This window comes from Ailuropoda melanoleuca, chromosome 9 (genome assembly GCF_002007445.2).
Source record: "Ailuropoda melanoleuca isolate Jingjing chromosome 9, ASM200744v2, whole genome shotgun sequence".
Classification (NCBI taxonomy): domain Eukaryota; kingdom Metazoa; phylum Chordata; class Mammalia; order Carnivora; family Ursidae; genus Ailuropoda; species Ailuropoda melanoleuca.
In genome coordinates, this window is record NC_048226.1 from 39,605,270 (window position 1) to 39,625,083 (window position 19,814).

Genomic DNA, 19,814 nt, shown 5'->3' on the forward strand with positions numbered 1-19,814 from the left:
GTCTCAACTATTACTTCATGGAAAACTACTTGCTTCAGTTTTATTCTGCTGTCACTAAGTATGATTTCATGGCCCTTCTAAACTTTCTATCAAGGAACAACATGGCAGTTGGAAGGATACTCCCCAAACTATAAGGACTTGGGACAATTCTAGTGAACTTGAAACATTACCCCAAAACATACATTTAGGGTGAATTCTGGGATGGTGTAGGAAAAGCACTCATTTTTCACTCGAAACTATTTTAAGTGGCAACAACACAGCGTACTTACCAAAATTCTGCTTTGTCATGCCAGCTTTCTATTGTCCATTCATTCAGCAACTTCACAAAATCACCCCAGGCTTCTGCATTGAATGCATGTGCCTACCTCATTGCTTTGAAATCAGTGCCATTCTAATCCAGCAGGATAATTTTACCAGTGAAGTCATCAGAATATGTTAGCCCATCCTCGGTAGCTCTAGGAAGAACTGTGTTTGTCAGAGTACCTTTAAATGCAAAGAGTCTGAGTATATACATCAAATTGCATTTCAGCAAGACTTCTTTATGACTGTCTCCCATTTCATTATTATTTTTTAAACTCAAAACAACAGAAATAAATTTCCCTTATAAGATTAGATTGATCAATGACTTCAAAACCACAACGGTATTTGTCTGGTATCCAGAAAAGATAGATACCTTTTATATAGATATCTATATAAAAGATAGATCTCTCTTTAGAAATTTTGATGTCATTAGATGTTATTGTCTAAAGAAAAAAAAAGTTCTTTCATTCATGATTTGCTCAAAACTAAGCCTGCAGCTTTGCAAAGAAATACACCATTTACATATACATATATAATATATAGCACTGTGTAAGTTTAAGGTATAAGTGATTTGACTTTATATTATGAAATGATGACCACAATAAGTTTAGTTAACATCCATCATCTCCTATAGATGCCAAAAAGAAAAAAGGAAAAAAAATGAGTTTTTTCCTCATTTTTTTCCCCTTGTGATGAAAACTCCTAGGATCTACTCTCTTAAAAACTTTCAAATATGTCAGACAGCAGTGTTAACTATGGTCATCATGTTGTACACTGTGGACTTTCCTAAACGCAAATTCCTGTTAGTTCAATGACACTTTCATCTCCATAAATTGTATACAAGTGGACTTAAAAAAATAGCCTGGACTCTTTCCCAAGAACTTCCTTCCACTGCATGCATTACTGCTGCCATTTTTTGGATCATGAGCGTGAATTATTTTCATGGCTCTTGGCCATAGCCAAGACAGCCTGAGCTTGCTTTCCATCCCTAATAATAATTATGTTCTATATAATAATTATTATTATCATCCTTTCTCCTGAGTAGAAAAGTGACTGGACCAACCCAAAAGAACTAGGCTCTTCTTCCTCTGATCCAGATTTTCTTCTATTGCAGATTGGATTTGAGGACCCTCCCCTCCAGGTACAGGCCGCAGCTTCAGGGAGTGGGAATGGAGCTGATTCTGAGCCAGCTCGTCATGTCTTCTCCTTTTCCTGGTTGAACTCCCTGAATGAATGATGTTCATTCCAGCTGCTGCCCTCTGTCTGCCTGGCTGAGACGCACACCAGCAGCAGGGAACCTAGATGAAATTAATATGATGCAGGTGATGAAAGGGACCTCTGAACAGAACTTCTGCAACAACAACAAAAAACCCTTTAATTCCAGATGACTTTCCAGAGGGAAAACAATTCTGAGAAAATAGTTGCCGAAAGGATTGGAAAAGAGAAACTTGATCTTATGCAAATCTTTTATTGTGTGGGAAACCTTATGAAGAGTATGTAGGTGTGATACGTGTGTGTGCATCTGTAACAAATGGCAAGTGTTGAAAAAGTGTGCACTACACTCTTGTCTCTAATAGGCACTGGCTTTTGTTATAATATCATAGTAGCTCTTACTCTCTTTCTTCTTCAACAATGCAGTTGGTCAGTGAAATTCAGTGTTAATTCAGAAGTGACTGATTTATCAGTATATGGACAAAAGGTAAATCACTGACCAAAGATATGAAACATTTTACAAAGATTTACTCTTTTCCATAACAGGTGTCACTGGATGTATATCCAGAAATGTTCCTTAACTCTGGTGACACTTTCATAGTCCAGCTGAAGGCCTAGGACATTTCTGGTGACATTTTTCTAATCTTAGATGTGCAGATATCAAGCACTTAAATTGAAAAAGAATTTCCTACAGGAACTGTCTACTTTCTTATGTATTTACTGAGGCACCAACCTGGTGAACTGTAGAATAACTGCATGTATTTAAATATACATATACACAAAATACACATTTAAAATACATACATATATTTAAATCATGCTTTATTTGTCCCACCATAATGCCTCTTTCAAAACATAAGTATTACTTTATTCTGTATGAACTCTTAAATAAATGCTGTTTTTAACAACTTAGTCTTATAATGACTTATTCGGTGTTTCATGTGATCTTATTAATACATTAGTTAAGTGTATTCAAAAGGACCCAAGGGAAGAAGCATGTTCATACATCCAAATTAATTTTGGAATATTAAACATTCAACTGAATTTTTGTAAGTTATAACTCAACTACCAAAGATAAATGCATTGTAAAACTAATTGGATGTGCCTGTTCCATTTTAGAAATGCATAGTTTATATTCTTAAGAATTACAGTGATTAGGATTGGTATAGACATAAATGAGAAGAGCATTTGTGAAGTTTTTATTACAGTCAAAATATTTTTTTATATGAAACATTTTCCCAAGTGCCATTTCATAGCAATTAAATTCATTGCTTTAAGTGGAGCGGCTATCAAGTTTCTCCTATTAGAAGTAGGCACTGGAAAATAGCATAGAAAAAGTATATTTTATGGTACCAAAGTAGTAGCTTGATAAAGTGAGTCTTTCTCATACTAAAAACAAAAACAAAACAAGCAGTGTTGGCCCTATAGTTTGGAGAAATGCCCTGCGAACCCTTCTCCTCTTTGCCTTTTGTCTTTCCCCGCCCTCTACAATTATTTAACATCTTATAGTTAATCAGGATTAATTATTATTTCCATTACGAATTGATATTCCACTCATAGAATTATCAAGTCTTAAAGCTGGAAGAAACTTCCCAAATTATTTATCTTAACCTCAGAGAAGTAATCTGAGGTAACAGAGAGTCAATTGCAGTATCTGTGTAAGCCACTGCCGTATATTTGTATTTTTAGTACGAAATTAATGCAAGGAGTTTTGTTTTCTCTTGTGCTGAAGTCAGGGTGAAGGAAGCCAGGAGCTGAGAGTTTTACTCCTATGAACATTGAAAAGGAAAAATAAAGTCATGATTACCTTTGCAGCTTTTATTAAAAATATAAATATTCAACATTCTCTTACACAACCAAATTGACCAAGGATTGGAAAGATGTTTTATTACTGAAACGTTTACAAGGAAAGGTTGATTCAAAGAGCTTACAGATTTTGTTTCACCCACCCAAGAGAATGACATTCTCTTTGGCTAAGACCACAACAAAATAAATTGGGTGACTTCTGTCTGCTTCAAAACATTTCCTTCTGGGTCTATACTTTCTAAACACCATTAAAGACACCTGGAAATGGAAACTAAAAGTAGACAATACAAATAACATTTTGTTGCTGTTACTGCACGTGAATACACTTTGTGCATGCTAATTAAGGAGTATAGGCTCTCTTGCTGTATATTGTCTAGGCTTCAAGCTATAAAAAAATAAACAAATGGTATCAGAGCAACGCTATGGTACAGAATACTGTATTATTTTAATTTTTTTAGATTTTTTTTGTGCTAAATGCTGCATCTTCTCGGCCAAACGCACCGTTTTATTTCCCAATAATCTCCATCAGTTTCCTGTTGCTGTGAGCTTGCTGCGCTAACTGCTCGGCCCTGGCCATTTCCAAGACTTCTCGGAGGAGGTGGAAGGTGAGATCCAGCGAGATGGGAGGTTCCTCGGATCGCCTCTCCCTCTCCGATGTATCTTGGCGGCTGCCGAGGGCGTTCTCGGCTCCGCGCTCCGCGGGACCTGCGGGGCTGTCGAGCGGGCGCCGGGGCAGCGGCAGCTGCTGCAGCAACGCGCGGAAAAAGTTGGCAGCCGCCTCGTCCGGCGAAAGGCGGCTGCCGCTGCCGCCAGCGACAGGTGAAGAGGCGGGCAAGAGGGGAGCAGCGGGGCTCTTGTTGAGGTTACCCAGGCGGAGGAAATATTCCTCCCCCATGCGGAGCAGGACGGGCCGAGCCTGCGGCTGTTGGGGCTGCTGGGGCTGAGGCGGCAGCTGGAAGAAATCCAGGGGCTGGGGGTGCTGCGGTGCCTGCCGGGCGCCCGGGATGGGACCCCGACTGAGGAGGGCCCTGCATGGCGGGCAGGGCAGGAGGGCCACCAGCAGGACGCCCGCGGACAGGAGCAGCGGCAGCCGCATGTTAGGGGCGTTCGCTGCTGCACAGAGGTGGGCGGAGAGCGGAATGAGAGAAGGGAAGAGAGAAAGAAAGAGTTGGTCAGAGTTTAGCTCAAATGGGAGGTGCGCTCGGGGTCTTCCTACACGACATCCACAGACGTGCCTCAGGGGCTCGCGCAGGCACTGTCCGCGGTGCTGAAGCTCTCGAACAAGGACTTCTAGAGTTGGAGTAATGAGGGGGGACAGGAAAGGGGACGCCTACAGGGCTCAGCAGCAAAGCTCAGCCCCTCGTCAGGCTGGAGTGACCCTTCTTCTTTAGAGACCCTCGAAGGGTCTCTGAGTCCCCTAACGACCCCCGAAACTGATTCCCTGAGCTCTACAGAAGATTACAAATTTTAGATCTCATCCACCCCCCTCCCCCTTCCCCTTTCCGGATGTTTCAGCGTTGTCCTCCAAATTGAGAACTGCTGCCGCCTCCTCCTCTTGCTCCATCCCAGACCTTGCGTCCTTCTCTCAGGGGTCCGGATCGATGGGGGGGACTCGTCTACAATGCCAGCGAGGAGTAACTGGCAGGTCCAATAACGATTAGCAGCCGTCTAAGTTTGCTTTTGACACATCCTGGCTACTACCGGAATCCTGAGACACAGTCAGCAAACACATACACAGGCACGCACACACACTCACACTCACACACATGCCCTCACAGGGACACCCGGCTCTGCCGCGCACACCATGGCCGCTCAGGCAATGCAAAGTTGGAGGCGCGTTTCCGTCTAGGCGCTCCCTACCTTCTGAGGTGCTTCTGCAGGTGAGTGGGGCGCTGCCGCCTCTCTGCAGAGGAACGTCTCCGGGGCTTTTTCGGGGGTTTTCTTCCCTTCTTTCTGTCCTCACTCTCTTTTTCTTCCCCTCTTATCTTTCTCTTCAGTCTCTCAACGGACTTGGGCTCTGAGTTTCTCCACACCAGAGCCTGGAGTGGGATTTTATAGCGTCGACCCTCTTCAGAAACCACGCAGCATTTGCCTAATAAGCTGACGCTCTCTTGACAGCTCGATTGCGTGCTGCCTCTGCTCCTGCATAAATCATAGGGCCTTGCCAGAGAACGAGGGGCAGAGTTTTGCTATCTCAACACTGAATCTCACATCCAATTATATCAACAGATATTTATCGCCTCCTTGGTGACGTCAACGAGCCCTAAAATGGAAGGGCTTCTTATGACTTGTCCATTGACAAAAATTCTTGAATGAGATTTCCCAAGTGTGAAAACATACTGACCTCTTACTATGAAAGGTCAAATTTGGGGTCAGAAAGAGACATCCAATGAGAGGAGAGGGAAAAAGAAAGTGTGAGGGACCGGAGGTCTATCAATGCACAGTCCTATGGGGAAAACAGCAACCAGTTATAAGGGTTGGATCTGGATCCTCCTCTTTCCTCTCCCTTCTAACTTCTCTAACCAGTTGTCTCTGGCAACACCTCAGTATCTGAAAATACCCCTTTGCTAGAGATAAAGTGTCCCATCAGCTTTCTGCCTGGTTAAGAATGATGACAAAGAGATGGGATTGTATGGATATCTAGCTTTTAAACCTCTACCTGTTTTTTCTTCCCAAGAGCAAATAAAGAAATTATGAGTCTGCAGAAGCAAGACCAGTAAGTCTCTTGAAATGAGGCTCAAGTTTTTAAAAATGATGGGCAGGAGATGCTTCCATGATGAAGTGGCCCAAACTAGGGTCAGCTGGAGATGCAGCAAGATTTTAAATTCCCCCAGAACTTCACTGCTCCTCCTTTGTCTCCTGTCAAAATCCAAAATTAATTGTGGATTTTTCTATTCCCAAATTAGAGAGAGGAAGGTTAAGTGATAGGTGCATGAGTTGTACAATCTTCATTTGGTCTATTTGATGCAAACCCAGTGAGAGAAGCATCCATTCTAACTTCCTATTCTAAATTGGGAAAGTCTTAAGCTGTCTGATAACAGGGCTGAACTCATCAGTTGCACATTTTCATTGATGAATATTGAGCCCATAAAAAGGTAATCTCATCCATTTTATTTCTAAATACTATCAACATCCATTATACTATCTACATCAGGGACATCCAGATTTTTTTTTTTTTGGTCATCTCTTTTTCCAAATTTAAATGCATGAAAACCTGATAAATACATAAATGCTTTCTGCACTACCACAGAATGGAATGCTAAGCTTATAAAATCATACTCAAATTTCAAATTAAAATGACACTATCATATAAGTAGGAGGCAGTTACCTCTAATTTTGCAGTTCAAAATGCAATTCCAAACTGTGGTGTCTGTGATTTAATTCAGCTTCTAGATAACCATGAGTTATTTATCAGAAATCTCCTGTTGCTCATATCTGGTTAGCCCTGCTGCTTCCTTTGTAGCTACATGACAAATGATGCAATACATATTTCAACTCCCATTTTAGGTCTATACTATTCCACAATTGCTCTTAGAAACAAAAGGAAGGTAGAAAGAGAAATGTTGGCAGTTTCCAAAGAATTCAGCCCATAATTGGATCATTGTGCTATGGAATGTACTTTTAGATGAAATGTACATAAGAGAACAAAGAAATGTGTCTTCTGGGAAAGATGTAGGTTGTTAATAGAAAATCAGAATTATAGGAAATGGTCGAGCTTCTATAGGAAACTAGTGTTTTATGTTGATAGGGGGCATACAGAAACTTGCTTTTTGTTATTGTGAGCTTTTTTTTCCCTTCGAATGGATCTTAACTTTTTCCTTACTTTCCTTTATGACCCCTTCACTGTCCGCAATGGCCAAATCAACTTAGAGGTCAATCTGGAGGTGGAAGTAGATTTGGAAGAAGTTTGGGTAAATGGATACAGAAGAAGAACTAGGAAAGGGATAAGACCATGAGTGAAGCTGGGAAGGCCTGAGAGGTTCCTCCAGAGAAGGTACATGTTTTGGACTCTGACTAACCCCACACCCCTTCAGATCTCTCTCCTTTGGGCCATATGAAGGATGCTGTCTTAGTATAGCTTCCTCATCGCTGTTGAATTCTTGCTATGAGATTTTCCTGGAGTAGGTAGCTGATGGTGGACAGAGTGGCTTTGAATGGGGGTGAAGACAAAGGCCTGAATCCCAGAGGAGGAGGAACTGGGCAGAGCAGCCCTTACTCACGATTTATCCAAAAGTAAGATCTCATCAAATCATGGAATATTTACATCAGAAATGACTTGAAGAGATGACCTGGTTTAAATGAGAACCAGAGAGGTTAAGTGACTTACCTAGTTAATGGTAAAGTCAGAATTAGAATCCAGTTCTTTTGACTAGCAGCCTGTACTATTTCTGTAATGTAACAATACCCTTTGTACCTCCCCGCTTTCCTAGCAGAGACACACAAACAAATAGAAGTGAGAAGATGAAGTTAGATAAAGCGATACATTCACACACCAATCCTAGACTTTCCCTACATTAATAAATCTCCTAAGGCATGAGCACAGAGATTTTCTGTGCATGCTGATGATGCCCTGGCACCTGGCACCCAGAGGTGCACACGCTGCAATTTACCTTTCAACTGAATTTTGTAGTTATAACATGAGGTCTGTAAATGTATTGTCAACTTAAGATGCATTAATTTGATCTTCTACCTTAGTTCATGTTGGAGAAAAAAGATCCATGGATAAAATACAGAGTTATGAGGTTCTCAAAATAATGATATAAATGTGTGATTAGAGAAATAATGTGATGCAGAGAACTTTTATGTGCAGTAAACTAAATGTCCAAGTCCATAAAAATCACCACTGATAGATTTGATCCTACATGTAGGAATAACTAGTCATTGGAGAACCAATTTAAATGCTTTTAGAACCTAAAAACACAACCCAAGGAACATGGGCATAAAAATGGGGATTACTTTACATTTTAAACCACATTTTTTCGATAAAAACATACTATAGGATATAGTTAAATTTAAAAGACATGGGACAGTAGTCCAATAAATAAAGAAATACCATAAATAACAGGTAACTGCAGGGTTTATCTCTGTCATCTGCATCTCCTTGCACTTTCAAGGAGGATCCCAACATTGTGCTTCTATTAGCAAAATGCATGGCAAAGAAAGACAGTCTCAAAGTTTGCTAACTGAAACATTTGTGGAAAGGAATCTACCATCTCCAATGACAGTCTTTAAAAATGCCTACGGTAGACAGATGTTTTGGTAACTGTGCTTCAGATAGATTAGTAACTGCCTTCAGCTTCCACAGGTAGGACTAGGGAGAGGATCTCAAACAGCACAAATACCTAACTACTTCATCGGTAACACTAACTCTTATTATCAAAGCCTCTCATCCTCCTTGTAGAAACTTGGAAAAATCAGAAAAGTATAAAGAATATAAAATTCCTCAGATTCCAAAATTGAAAGATAATCTCAGTTAATATTTTGTGTCCCTTGAGAATTTTTCCTGAGCACATATATTTATATAATTGAGATAACAATATGCTTCTAATTTTGAATCTCTGCTTTAAAAAAATAAATAAAACAAATATCTCTTATTTAAAACTTTAAAGTCGTTGGTTGAAGGAATCTTTTCCAGATTCCTAGATTAGGTTTAGGACCTGTGCTCAATGCTCTCCTAACATCATGAATGTCCTCCATTATAGAGTTCACATTTTTAAATAGTTACTGGTACAATATGTATCTTCCTTTCTGGACTGTAAGCTGTGTGGCAGAGGCTTGAGTGTCTTTAAAAACTTCCATATTCAATACTCACAGCCCCTAGCACAGTGACAAAACATAGTAGATAACCAATACACCTTCTACATGGATGAACTACAGAAAACGTGTTGAATGAAGTATAGAAAATGACCCATAAGCCTACCACCAAGAAATAGCTAGATGAATATTTTATAACTAAAATGTTATGGTCTTTTTTTTTTCATTTAAAATATCCCAAACATTTTCCTATATCTAAATGACATACATTTTATTGACTGCAAGGAGATGTACTGCAATTTCTATACATTCCTCGTTGTAGATCACCAAACTAATGACCTGCTTTGTAATTTTTCTTCTACATCTTGCCCTTGTACCTTTAAGTAATACATCTACAGAATCATTTCCTGATCTTTCAAATATAAATAAATAATATCTCTTAACTTCCAGATGGTAAATGAGAATATTAGTATCACTTCAGCTTTTCAAACAGCTTCCTGCACCTTGATCTCTCAGGCTTTCTCCTCGGTACTTTTACTTCTAGATTGTCAGTGTTAATCTTTTTCTAATCATAGTTAAATCTTCTGTGTTTTGACTATAGATTGATCTAAAAGCTAAAATGCAATATAGTTTTTAATCATTGACTATGTAAAAGTTGTTCGCTGCATAACAAAGTCATAGACTCTGATTATATTTCCTTTCTTGTTTTTGTTCTATCAAATAATCTTTTTTTTATATTCAACAGTCTGATTTTTCCTAGAATCACTGCCTTAATTTTGTTCCTGGTTTTTGTTTTGTTTTTTTTTTCAGATTTTCTATCATGACAAGTAATCTATCCAGCCTCCCTCTCTTTTTTAAGACCCCTCTCCTTGAGCACTATAACATGCTGCTTTTAGACTGGTTACTTTGTAAATTTGATGCACAGAATTGAATTCTCAATGGAATTCATTATATAGAATCACCTAGAGGAGAACATAGGCTGCAACCTCTTTGACATCGGCTATGGCAACTTTTTTCATGACACATCTCCAAAGGCAAGAGAAACAAAAGAAAAAATGAACTTGTGGGACTTCATCAAGATAAAGCTTCTGCACAGCCAAGGAAACAGTCAAAAAACTAAGAGATAGCCCACAGAATGGGAGAATATATTTGCAAATGACACTACAGATAAAAGATTAGTATCCAAGATCTACAAAGAACTTCTCAAACTCAATACACGGGAAACAAATAATCAAATCAAAATATGGGCAGAAGATATGAACAGACACTTTTCCAATGAAGACATACAAATGGCTAACAGACACATGAAAAAGTGTTCAAAATCATTAGCCATCAGGGAAATTAAAATCAAAACCACACTGAGATACCACCTTAGGCCAGTTAGAATGGCAAAAATGGACAAGGCAGGAAACAACAAATGTTGGAGAGGATGTGGAAAAAGGGGATCCCTCTCACACTTTTGGTGGGAATGCAAGTTGGTATAGCCACTTTGGAAAACAGTGCGGAGGTCTCTTAAAAAGTTAAAAATTGAGTTACCCTATGATCCAGCAATTGCACTACTGGGTATTTACCCCAAAGATACAGACATAGTGAAGAGAAGGGCCATATGCACCCCAATGTTCATGCAGTACTGTCCACAATAGGTAAATCGTGGAAGGAGCTGAGATGCCCTTCAACAGATGGCTGAATTAAGAAGATATGGTCCATATATACAATGGAATATTACTCAGCCATCAAAAGGAATGATTTCACAACATTTGCAGCAACATGGATGGCACTGGAGGAGATAATGCTGAGAGAAATAAGTCAAGCACAGAAAGACAATTATCATATGGTTTCACTCATTTATGGAACATAAGAAGTAGGAAGATCGGTAGGAGAAGAAAGGGAAGAAGAAAGGGGGGGCGGTAAACAGAAGAGGGAATGAACCATGACAGACTATGGACTCTGGGAAACAAACTGATGGCTTCAGAGGGGAGGGGGTAGGGGAATGGGATAGGCCGGTGATGGGTATTAAGGAGGGCAATATTGCATGGTGCACTGGGTGTTATACGCAAGTAATGAATCATGGAACTTTACATCAAAATCTAGGGATGTACTGTATGGTGACTAACATAATAAAAATTATTATTTAAAAAAAAGAATCACGTGATTTATTTCTTCCTGATTTCTGAATGTATCTTGCTGGAGCACATCCACAGTTAACTTTCTAAGAAAGGATGTATGGTAAGTAGATTTTCTGAATTCTTGCATTTCTGAAAATGATTTTATTTTACCCATATAATTGTTTTGAATGATACTTTACCAAGGTACACAACTCCAGGTTGAACACAATCTTCCTCTAGAACTTTGGAAGTATTCCTCCCTGTGTTTCATCATCCAATGCTGCTGATGAGAAATCCAATGTCATTCTGATTCTCATTTTTTTACAGGACCCTTTTTCCTCTCTCTCATTCTCACTTGAAGATTTTAGTATTTTCTCTTTGTTGTTGATGTTCTGAAATTTCACAATGATACTGGGTCTTTTTTCATTTATCCATTTGAATTTGGGGACTCTTCCTCTTCAAGTGTATGAAAATTTCTTGCATTACTTTTTATGATAATTTCCTCTGCTTTCTGTTCTTTCTTTCTGGGACTTTTATTGTAAAATGTTCCTTCCCTGTTGGCCCTTTGTGTTTAATTATATTGTCCCCTTTTAGGGCTCTTTCTTTTGTGTTCTACTTTCTGGGAGGGCTCCTAAATATCTTCCAGCTCTTCAATTAGTTTTATTTTACAGCCATATATTCAATTTCCAGGCTTTTTATTCTTTCTCCATCCTTTCTTCATAGCTCTTATTTTTGCTTTATAGTGTAATCTTTTCTCAACTTTCTTCAAGAATATTAACTAGGAAACATTAACCTTCTTTCTCTGAATTATCTATTCCATCCACGGTCATTTTAAAAAATTTATTTATCTTGGTTTCTCTGTTTTATGTTGGAGACTTCCCTTAAATCTCTTAAGGCAACCTATGTATAAATGGTGGCACTCTCATATTTAAGAATTATGTGACACAAAGCTGGCTGGGAACTATCTGTGAAGAACAAGGACCTTGTCACCAAGCAGCTGTCCCTTAAGGGTGATCGGATGGTGAAACAGTCACTACTATGGGAATATCCATCAATGTCAGATTACAGAGAACTTTTCTGTGACACTATTCAATTTCAGTTGAGGAAAATATATGTATTAGTTTGTTAAAGCTGCCAACACAAAGTGCCATAGACTGGGTGGTTTAAACAGAATTTTTTCACATCTCTAGAGGCTAAAAGTCCAAGATTAAGGTGTCAGCAGGGTTGATTTCTTCTGAGGCCTATTTCCTCGTCTTGCAGATGGCCATCTTCTCCCTGTGCCTTCACATGGTCTTTCCTCTGTGAATGTGTCTTAATCTCATCTTCTTACAAGGACACCAGTCATACTGGATTAAGGCCCATCCATACAACCTCATTTTACTTTAATTACCTCTTTAAAGTCCCTATCTTCAAATATAATCACATTCTGAGGTACTGGGGGTAAGAATTTCAACAAATGAATGCTGGGGGGATAAAATTCAGCCAATAACAACATAATTTACAAATGTTTATTTCTTTGCTTTTTGCCTAACAGGTAGATATATGAATGTTCAACATTCTCCACAAAGATGAGAAAAGTTGGAAGGGGGGTTAACTATTCCATATATAGACTTTCGTATTCTCCCTATTTTGATCCCTTTTCTCCTTCCTACCTTTAGCAAAACTTGGAATTTCTAAGTCCTGAGTCCCTCCTGGGTTCTGTAGGTGGGATCATTCCTCAGCTGCCTGCTCCTTTGTGTGCCTTCTGCAATGACTACCTTACCTCTTAACCTCAGACACCACTCCATCTTCTCTGTTCTCCTTCCTCAGCTACCCCTTTGCAGACCCTTTATAGTTGAGCCCTGTGCCTTGTTTCCTCAGATACCACTTCATCTTCTCTGCTCTCCTTATTTCAGAAGTTTGTTAAACCCTCTTACCTGCTTATGGTCCTCATCCTATTCACTTTATCATTTGGGGTTTATACTACCATTTTAATGGGATCTCAGAAGGAGGGGAGGTAAACACCCATGTATTTTGGAAAGACTTCTCTGAATAGAGAAGTAGAGAGTAGATTGTTAGAGAGGAGATTAAAGGAGCAAGGAGGCAGATAAACAACTTATGGTCTGCAGGTCATTACCACTGGGCCTCTCTCATGCCAGTGATGCCAAGAGCTGTACAAGACAATGGCAGGGTCTCTTATAATTGCTCCAGGAGCCTGGGACACTGCCTGTGGGCAGCCACACTCCTGTTTCGGGATCTGTAGGGTCAGGGCTTTCTTTCAGTTCCCCATCAGTCAATAATTCTCTCAGCATCCAGAAATCACTGGGTGCCTCGTCTCCCTTCCTCAGAAAATGGCAAGGATTTTGTTATTTGTCCCTTAATTTTTTCCAAAAGTTGAAGTAACTAACTCGGGGAGATGACTCAGAGCAACAGAAAAGAGGCACGCTTCTGCTTCTCTAACAAGCCCTTGCCTTGATAGACATGACTGACCTTTCTATTTACATCATAATACATCGAATTTTCTGTTTTAGGCTCCGGATAATGGATGGAGGGCAGTGAGAAGATGTGTGTGAACTTTCTGTCATGAAGGGCAATTTGCAGGAACTAATCATCTTACAATAGTTGGTCATAAGAAAGAAATCCATCAGCCAAGCACCCTGCATAAGTATTTATATTCATGGACATTTCTTGACTCTAAAGAAAGATTTCTCAAAGAGCTCTCCTAGGAAGTTACTGGTGTTACAAAGGGAAAAAACAGAGGAGGGGGATGTAAATAAAGGTTTTTTTACTGCAGAAGTTTCTAGTACTTTAAAATATTTTTCCTGCATTGTAAATATTCAAGTCTTCAGCATTTCTCAGACTTATTTGACCACAAAGCAAGTATACTGAGGGACTAGTTGGGAGATATAGTAAGTCAAGGCATTTTATGCGAGTCCACCTATACTTTCTTTGGCATCCATATTAAAGTACATGACTAGAGCTACTGAGTCATTTTCTACCACTCTCAGAGAAACTTTAAAGACGATACTTTTACCCTTGAAGAGAGGATTTCAAGGTATGGGGAGATGTCTATTTCCAGTGCTTCTCAGGATTATCTGCCCTGGGAAGAGTCACCTGGGAAGGAGCTATAGAGCCTTCCCTCACCACCCATAAATGGTCAGGTCTGTTTGTACACCTCCTAGTGAGGAAAAGGAGTTAGTCTCTATAGTAATTTAACCCAGTCAAAATCTGTGGGGCCCACCTTGCAAAGGAGGGCCTTCTTTGGGTATGAGAAGGCAGAAGTGTCCTAGACAAAACTGATTGCAATGGGTGATACTGGGTTTTTCACTAAAAAAATGTGGTCACTCAAGAGGCAGGAGGCAGTGAGGGGTGTAAAGGTGGACAGAGACAATGAGCAGTCAACATTTAGGAGCTGTGTATTTCAAAGATGTTGTTCCTGGTTGTGGGTGTAGACCTTTTTTGAATCTTGCTGCAAGCTCTTTTCATCTCCAAGGCTTCTGTCATCCACCTGTGGGAAATGTGATGTTAGCTTTCATTATGAGATCTACAGTTATTTTCTCATGTGTATGTGCTTGTTTGTTTTCTAGCTCTTTGTGAGATTACTTCCCACTCTGCCGTCCGTAACTCCTGGTACAATGCTTACACGTGGTGTTTGCTGGTGGTTAGATTGACTATGTCCTACTTAAGAGAAGGACTATGTTAATTCAAGGTGGTCTCACAATTGTGAGTCAACGAACCCTTGAAAGGATGGTTAAATGAAACCTATATGTGGGGAAGAAAGGATCTGTCTCATTTGCCAGAGTCACTGTTCTCTTTTGCATGAATTTCAGAAGTGATCTGAGAAACAGTGTTCCCAGGAAAATGAAAAAGATTTTAATGGCCTTGAGCAGCAGTGAAGTTTAATGCTCCTATTCATATAAAGTTAAATATAGATATTTGAGGCTTACCTCATTTTCCAACTTGTTTTCCTTGTAGTTTAATTCTCAATAGCTGTAAAGTTCTGTCTTGTGCTAATGTGCTCTTCACAGCAACAACAATAATTGCAATAAAGGGATTTTTCAAATTTATATGGAGAAATACAACTATATAATCTGATAGATTTCTTCTGTAAAAAGAGTTACTCAGCTTTTTGAGGCAGAACCATATCCAATCCCTGTTTATAATGAATTTGTTCTACTATCTTTACTTGAGGATTTCACTAATAACAAAACTCTTCAAAGCAGCCTTATAAATAGAATAAAGAATGTTACCTGGCTCTCTGTTCCTGTGGGGGCCCACTAGACTTCTGATTTGGCAGTTGTCAGATTACCTCAATACGGTTTTGACTCTATTATTTCCTAGGTGGGTGACCTTAGACAAGTTATTTAAATTTTCCAAACTTATTTCCATATTTGTCAAGCCAATATAAAATGTTGCTTTCTTTATTTGTCCCTCATAGGGTTTTGGGATTAAATGAAATAGTGAATTCAGAGCCTAGAGTATAAGAAGCAACCAATAAATATTAGGTATTATTGTTGTGAGCTAATGATGTGGTTGTTGTTACTGCTGAAGGCAGTGATTCTATTTAATCTCAGCTCCTCAAAGCCTAGCATTATCTCAATATTTATTAGGCTTAATGTTTATTAATAAAATAAATGTAATCACTAAAATTTTCTAATACCAGAGGTTTTTCAGCCACCCAGATGATTTAAGAAAAAAAAATTGATTGAAAGACTTTATTTTTTTAAGAGCGGTTTTAGGTTTACAGAAAAACTGAGCAGAAAGTACAAGGAATTCCCATATACTCTTTCCCCCTCCACCTTAGTTTTCTCCTATTGATGTCATTATTACTAATATCTTGCACTGTACGCTACATTTGTTACAATTGATGAACAAGTGTTGATACACTATTACTAATAAAAGTCCATAGTTTACCTTAGGGTTCACTCTTTGTGTTGTATATTCTGTGAGTTTTGACAAATGCATCCTGTCATGTGTTCACCATAACAATATCACACGGAATCACTTCACAGCCCTGAACATCCCCTGTGCTCCACCTATTCGTGCCTTCCTCCCTCCCTCCCTTCCTCCAACCCCTGATCTTTATACTGTCCTTATAATTTTGCCTTTTTCAGAATGATATACAGTTGGAATCATACAGTATGTAGCCTTTTCAAACTGATTTCTTTCACTTAACAATATGCATTTCAGGTTCTGCCTTGTCTTCTCAAACAAAGACATATTTTTACTCAGGAATAGCATAATTTTGAGTTGGGAAATATCTGTTTGGCTGGTGTTACTCTACTTGGTAGATGTCTGCTCACTTAAGGATTATTTCTGTGTTGAAACTTCTACTCTTAGCCTGATCATTTATCCACTTACCTGAAAGTAGGTGTACTCAAAGGGGAATTTTACATTTATAAGGAGAGGTTAAAAACAACAACATTCCTAATAAAAAATAAAATACAAGAATATATATATCTCTTTTCTATTCTAAGGTCAGATAGCCCTTCACTTCCTAATAGGAGCCTTCAGTGCCCCACAGGCTGCTATAGACTTGTCAGATTCTCTGAATTTGACCTGGATGACCACTAACATCAAGCTGGCTGAGAGTTCATTTATTTTCTCCATACCCTAAATGTTCTTGGCTGACTTTACTATTGTTTATTCTTAGTCTCTGCTCTAAGGCCAAGCAACAGAAAATAATCATTCATCATAATTTTTAAAAATCCCCTTTACTCATCTGTTTCCCTGAATCAATCCCCAAATAGATCCCCTCCCTCTTTTATTCAGTCAGAGGGAGGAGGTGGGGATAGCACAGGTACAGTTGCCTTTACAACTTCCCAGGAGGCCAGCCCTAGACTAGCAGGCTTCTTCCAGATTTCGTTTCCTTGATAATTTTATGTTCATCCTGTTCCATCAAATATTCTGAGATATAGTTTCTTGTGCAGCCCTTTAGCTTCCTCTTACCTTCTTATTGTTTACACCTTTCAAGCACTTATAAACAGTATTTCTCTCCACTGGTCTAAATTTATAAAATGCATAAATATATTTATTTGGCTCCTTCAGTGGCTTTTCTAGGTGTTTGAACTTTTCATAGGGCTTTTTGTGAGGGAAGATGGGAAAGAACAGGCTTTTTACTGAACCTCCTGAAGCTGGGTCATTTAGATTTCTGTAAAAGAGTTGTCATGTTCCTCCTGCTCCTATTTCTATGCCTAACCATGTGGGCAGCTCCTGATCTTGGAGCACGGTGCCACTGAGACCTCCATTCTCATATACACAGGTGGCCCCCTGGTACAGGGCCAGGGTGGTGAGACTGGTCAGGATGGGGTTGGGAGCACCAGGAAGGGGATGGCTCAAAGCAGGGCCCTTGTGTCTGCACAAGTCTCAGTCACATCCTCAAAGTAATGGCAGGGCCCCTGAAACCATGTCAGCTCTCTCCAACACAGAGCACCTTCTTTGGGTCAAGAGTCAACAGAAGAATGAACATAAGCAGTGACTGAAAATTGGGGCCTTGAGGTTTTAATGAAATACAAAAATGCCAGCCCATGTTGTATCTGCTGGGATTTTATCAGAAAACTTCTGAGGGGAGGGTGCCCTGAAAGGGTCTGAGCAGGTTTTCAGGAACTAGCCACTGAGACTTCTCCTCTGGGAACTTGGAGAAACTGCAGCAACTTCCCTTTTGGTCAAGAACAATGTAATAAGGGCTTCCCTTGTTTATGCTTCTTCCAGAAGCCTTTACCTTCCTTATTTCTAATCTCACTGGAACTCTGCTGAGAAGGAAATGTTATTAGCTACAGCCCATAGGTGAAGAACCAGAGGCTCAGGATGGGCAAGTAATTTGGCTGATGTCTCCCAGCTGATGCATGGAGGTGTGCTGGGATCTCCAAAGAGCTCCTCTGTTCTCTTCTTCTTCTCTTTCTCACTCAGGTGTCCCAGGAGATCTGGGGAGGGTTGGGGTGGGGTCACATGGTTTCAAAGGAACAGACCCCATATTTACCCCATGCTCCTGGTTTGTCTCTTTCTTCAGCACTAACCATAAGGTGTGATTATGAGGAATATCACACTGTTTGTGTTCATGTCACTCAAAAGAACACTAACTAAAACATCTGGGCTCAGTGGGAACATCCCTGGAAACTTACCTAGATATTATCCATAGTTATTTACTGTTTGCTTTTGGTTTTTCTTTAATTTTAATCCTCACACCTCTTCTATATAAACTATGCTGAATATCCCATTCCATCTATCTTTTGCTGTCATTCCCAGGAGCAATGGGGACAATCTACTAAAAAAATGCACTTATCCAGATCCTCAAAATAGATTCCAACCTTCCCATATCTCTGGGCCTTGAAAACATTTATATGGTTTCTCATTCTATAACAGATATTACATTGATGTTTATGCTTCACGTCAGTTTCTAAATTAATATTTGCTATATGGAGGTCTGCTAATTAATATGTACCTTTCCTGAAATTTCAAATCAGCTATTTGATATGGGAGGAAAGCAGAAAGCAACTTGCAAATTCTGTGCATAATGAAGTGAGGAACAAGCTCACATAATGAAGACAAACAATTACACAACATTTGCATGATTCTTTTTTCTTGTAACATGAGACAAGACACACGGAGCTGATTTAGCATGTTGCCTTTGCCGTGAGTTTTGTTTCTTACTTCCCCACCATTTGGTAGGATTCTCAAAGCCAAGAGTAGGTCACACACTTTGTCTTGTCAAAGTTTTCTTATATTATCCTAGAGGCTGTCAGGCAACCAAGATCACCTGGCCAAATTCAACCTGACACTGGTAACTTCTGTTTCTGTGACTATCCTGGGGTGTGTCCCTCCCCCGATACACATATGCCCAGAGCAAGACCCCAGTTCAGGCTCGAACCACTGAATTCAACTGGCCAGAGAATACTGAAATTCTTACTAGTCCCCAAAATATTTACTGTGCTTCTACTATGTCCCAGCCCCCATGCTAGATGCTGGAGATAAAAATCAACAAGTAAAATCCCTGTTGCCCTTGAAGTATTTACTGCCCATCAAGGAACACACGTTAACAAAATTATAGTAAGCGCTCTGTGAGAACAAAGAAGGGAGTCTACTCTGACAGATGGGTGGAGGAAGGTTCTGGAAGAACTCCACAGAAGGAAACTGATTCAGGCAAGCAAAGGATTCATCCAAGGTGCTTGACAGGCTGTCCAACAGCATGGTTAAGAGCGCACCCTCTGTGGGACTGGGTAGGTCATATTAATTTTCTGTACCTCAGTTTCTTCGTCTTTAAAATGGGGATAATAGTAAGACTTACCTCATAGAGTTATTGCTGTGAGGATTAAATGAGTTGTATACAAAGACCTTAATATAGGTTCTGGAACACATTAAGTGCTCTGTAAGTGTTAACTCGCATTACCTGAACTATGGCAGGAGCTGGAGAGGGAAGTCACAGCCTCAAGAAATGTTAAGTGCGAGTAAAGGCAGGATGTAGGGCAGAGGGAGAAATCCAAATGTATCTCATCATTTTGTCTTGGGTGATGGGACAGATGGTGAACATAGCAGGAGAGCAGTTTGGGATAAGAAGATTTATTTGGGAACTACTGAGACTAAAGAACCAAGGGAATATTCAGATAGAAATATCTAACCAGCAGTTGTAAATAGGAATGTGAGCTCTGGAGAGAAGTCTAA

At 39.6% G+C, this 19,814-nt stretch overlaps 2 protein-coding genes across 7 annotated transcripts in view; one reads left to right on the forward strand and one right to left on the reverse strand.

Annotated features, from left to right (window-relative positions):
- LOC100473935 (tripartite motif-containing protein 55) overlaps positions 1-2,482 on the forward strand; it is a 42,332-nt gene extending 39,850 nt beyond the window's left edge. For 2 of the 4 annotated variants that reach the window (XM_019796546.2, XM_019796545.2), the window contains one exon: positions 1,415-1,553. In XM_019796546.2, coding sequence (XP_019652105.1) covers positions 1,415-1,425 — 11 coding nt within the window. In that variant the 3' untranslated portion in view covers positions 1,426-1,553. Of the gene's footprint in view, positions 1-1,414 lie in introns of all 4 variants that reach the window. The other 2 variants (XM_002916369.4, XM_002916370.4) reach the window with 2 other exon arrangements.
- An 854-nt stretch (positions 2,483-3,336) lies between these two features.
- Positions 3,337-19,814, reverse strand: part of CRH (corticotropin releasing hormone) — a 177,941-nt gene continuing 161,463 nt past the window's right edge. Inside the window, exons 5-6 of one of the 3 annotated variants that reach the window (XM_034668136.1) lie at positions 5,179-7,607; positions 3,337-4,428 (exon numbers count right to left, since the gene is read on the reverse strand). In XM_034668136.1, coding sequence (XP_034524027.1) covers positions 3,824-4,414 — 591 coding nt within the window. In that variant the 5' untranslated portion in view covers positions 4,415-4,428; positions 5,179-7,607 and the 3' untranslated portion in view covers positions 3,337-3,823. Of the gene's footprint in view, positions 7,608-19,814 lie in introns of all 3 variants that reach the window. The other 2 variants (XM_019796541.2, XM_034668137.1) reach the window with 2 other exon arrangements.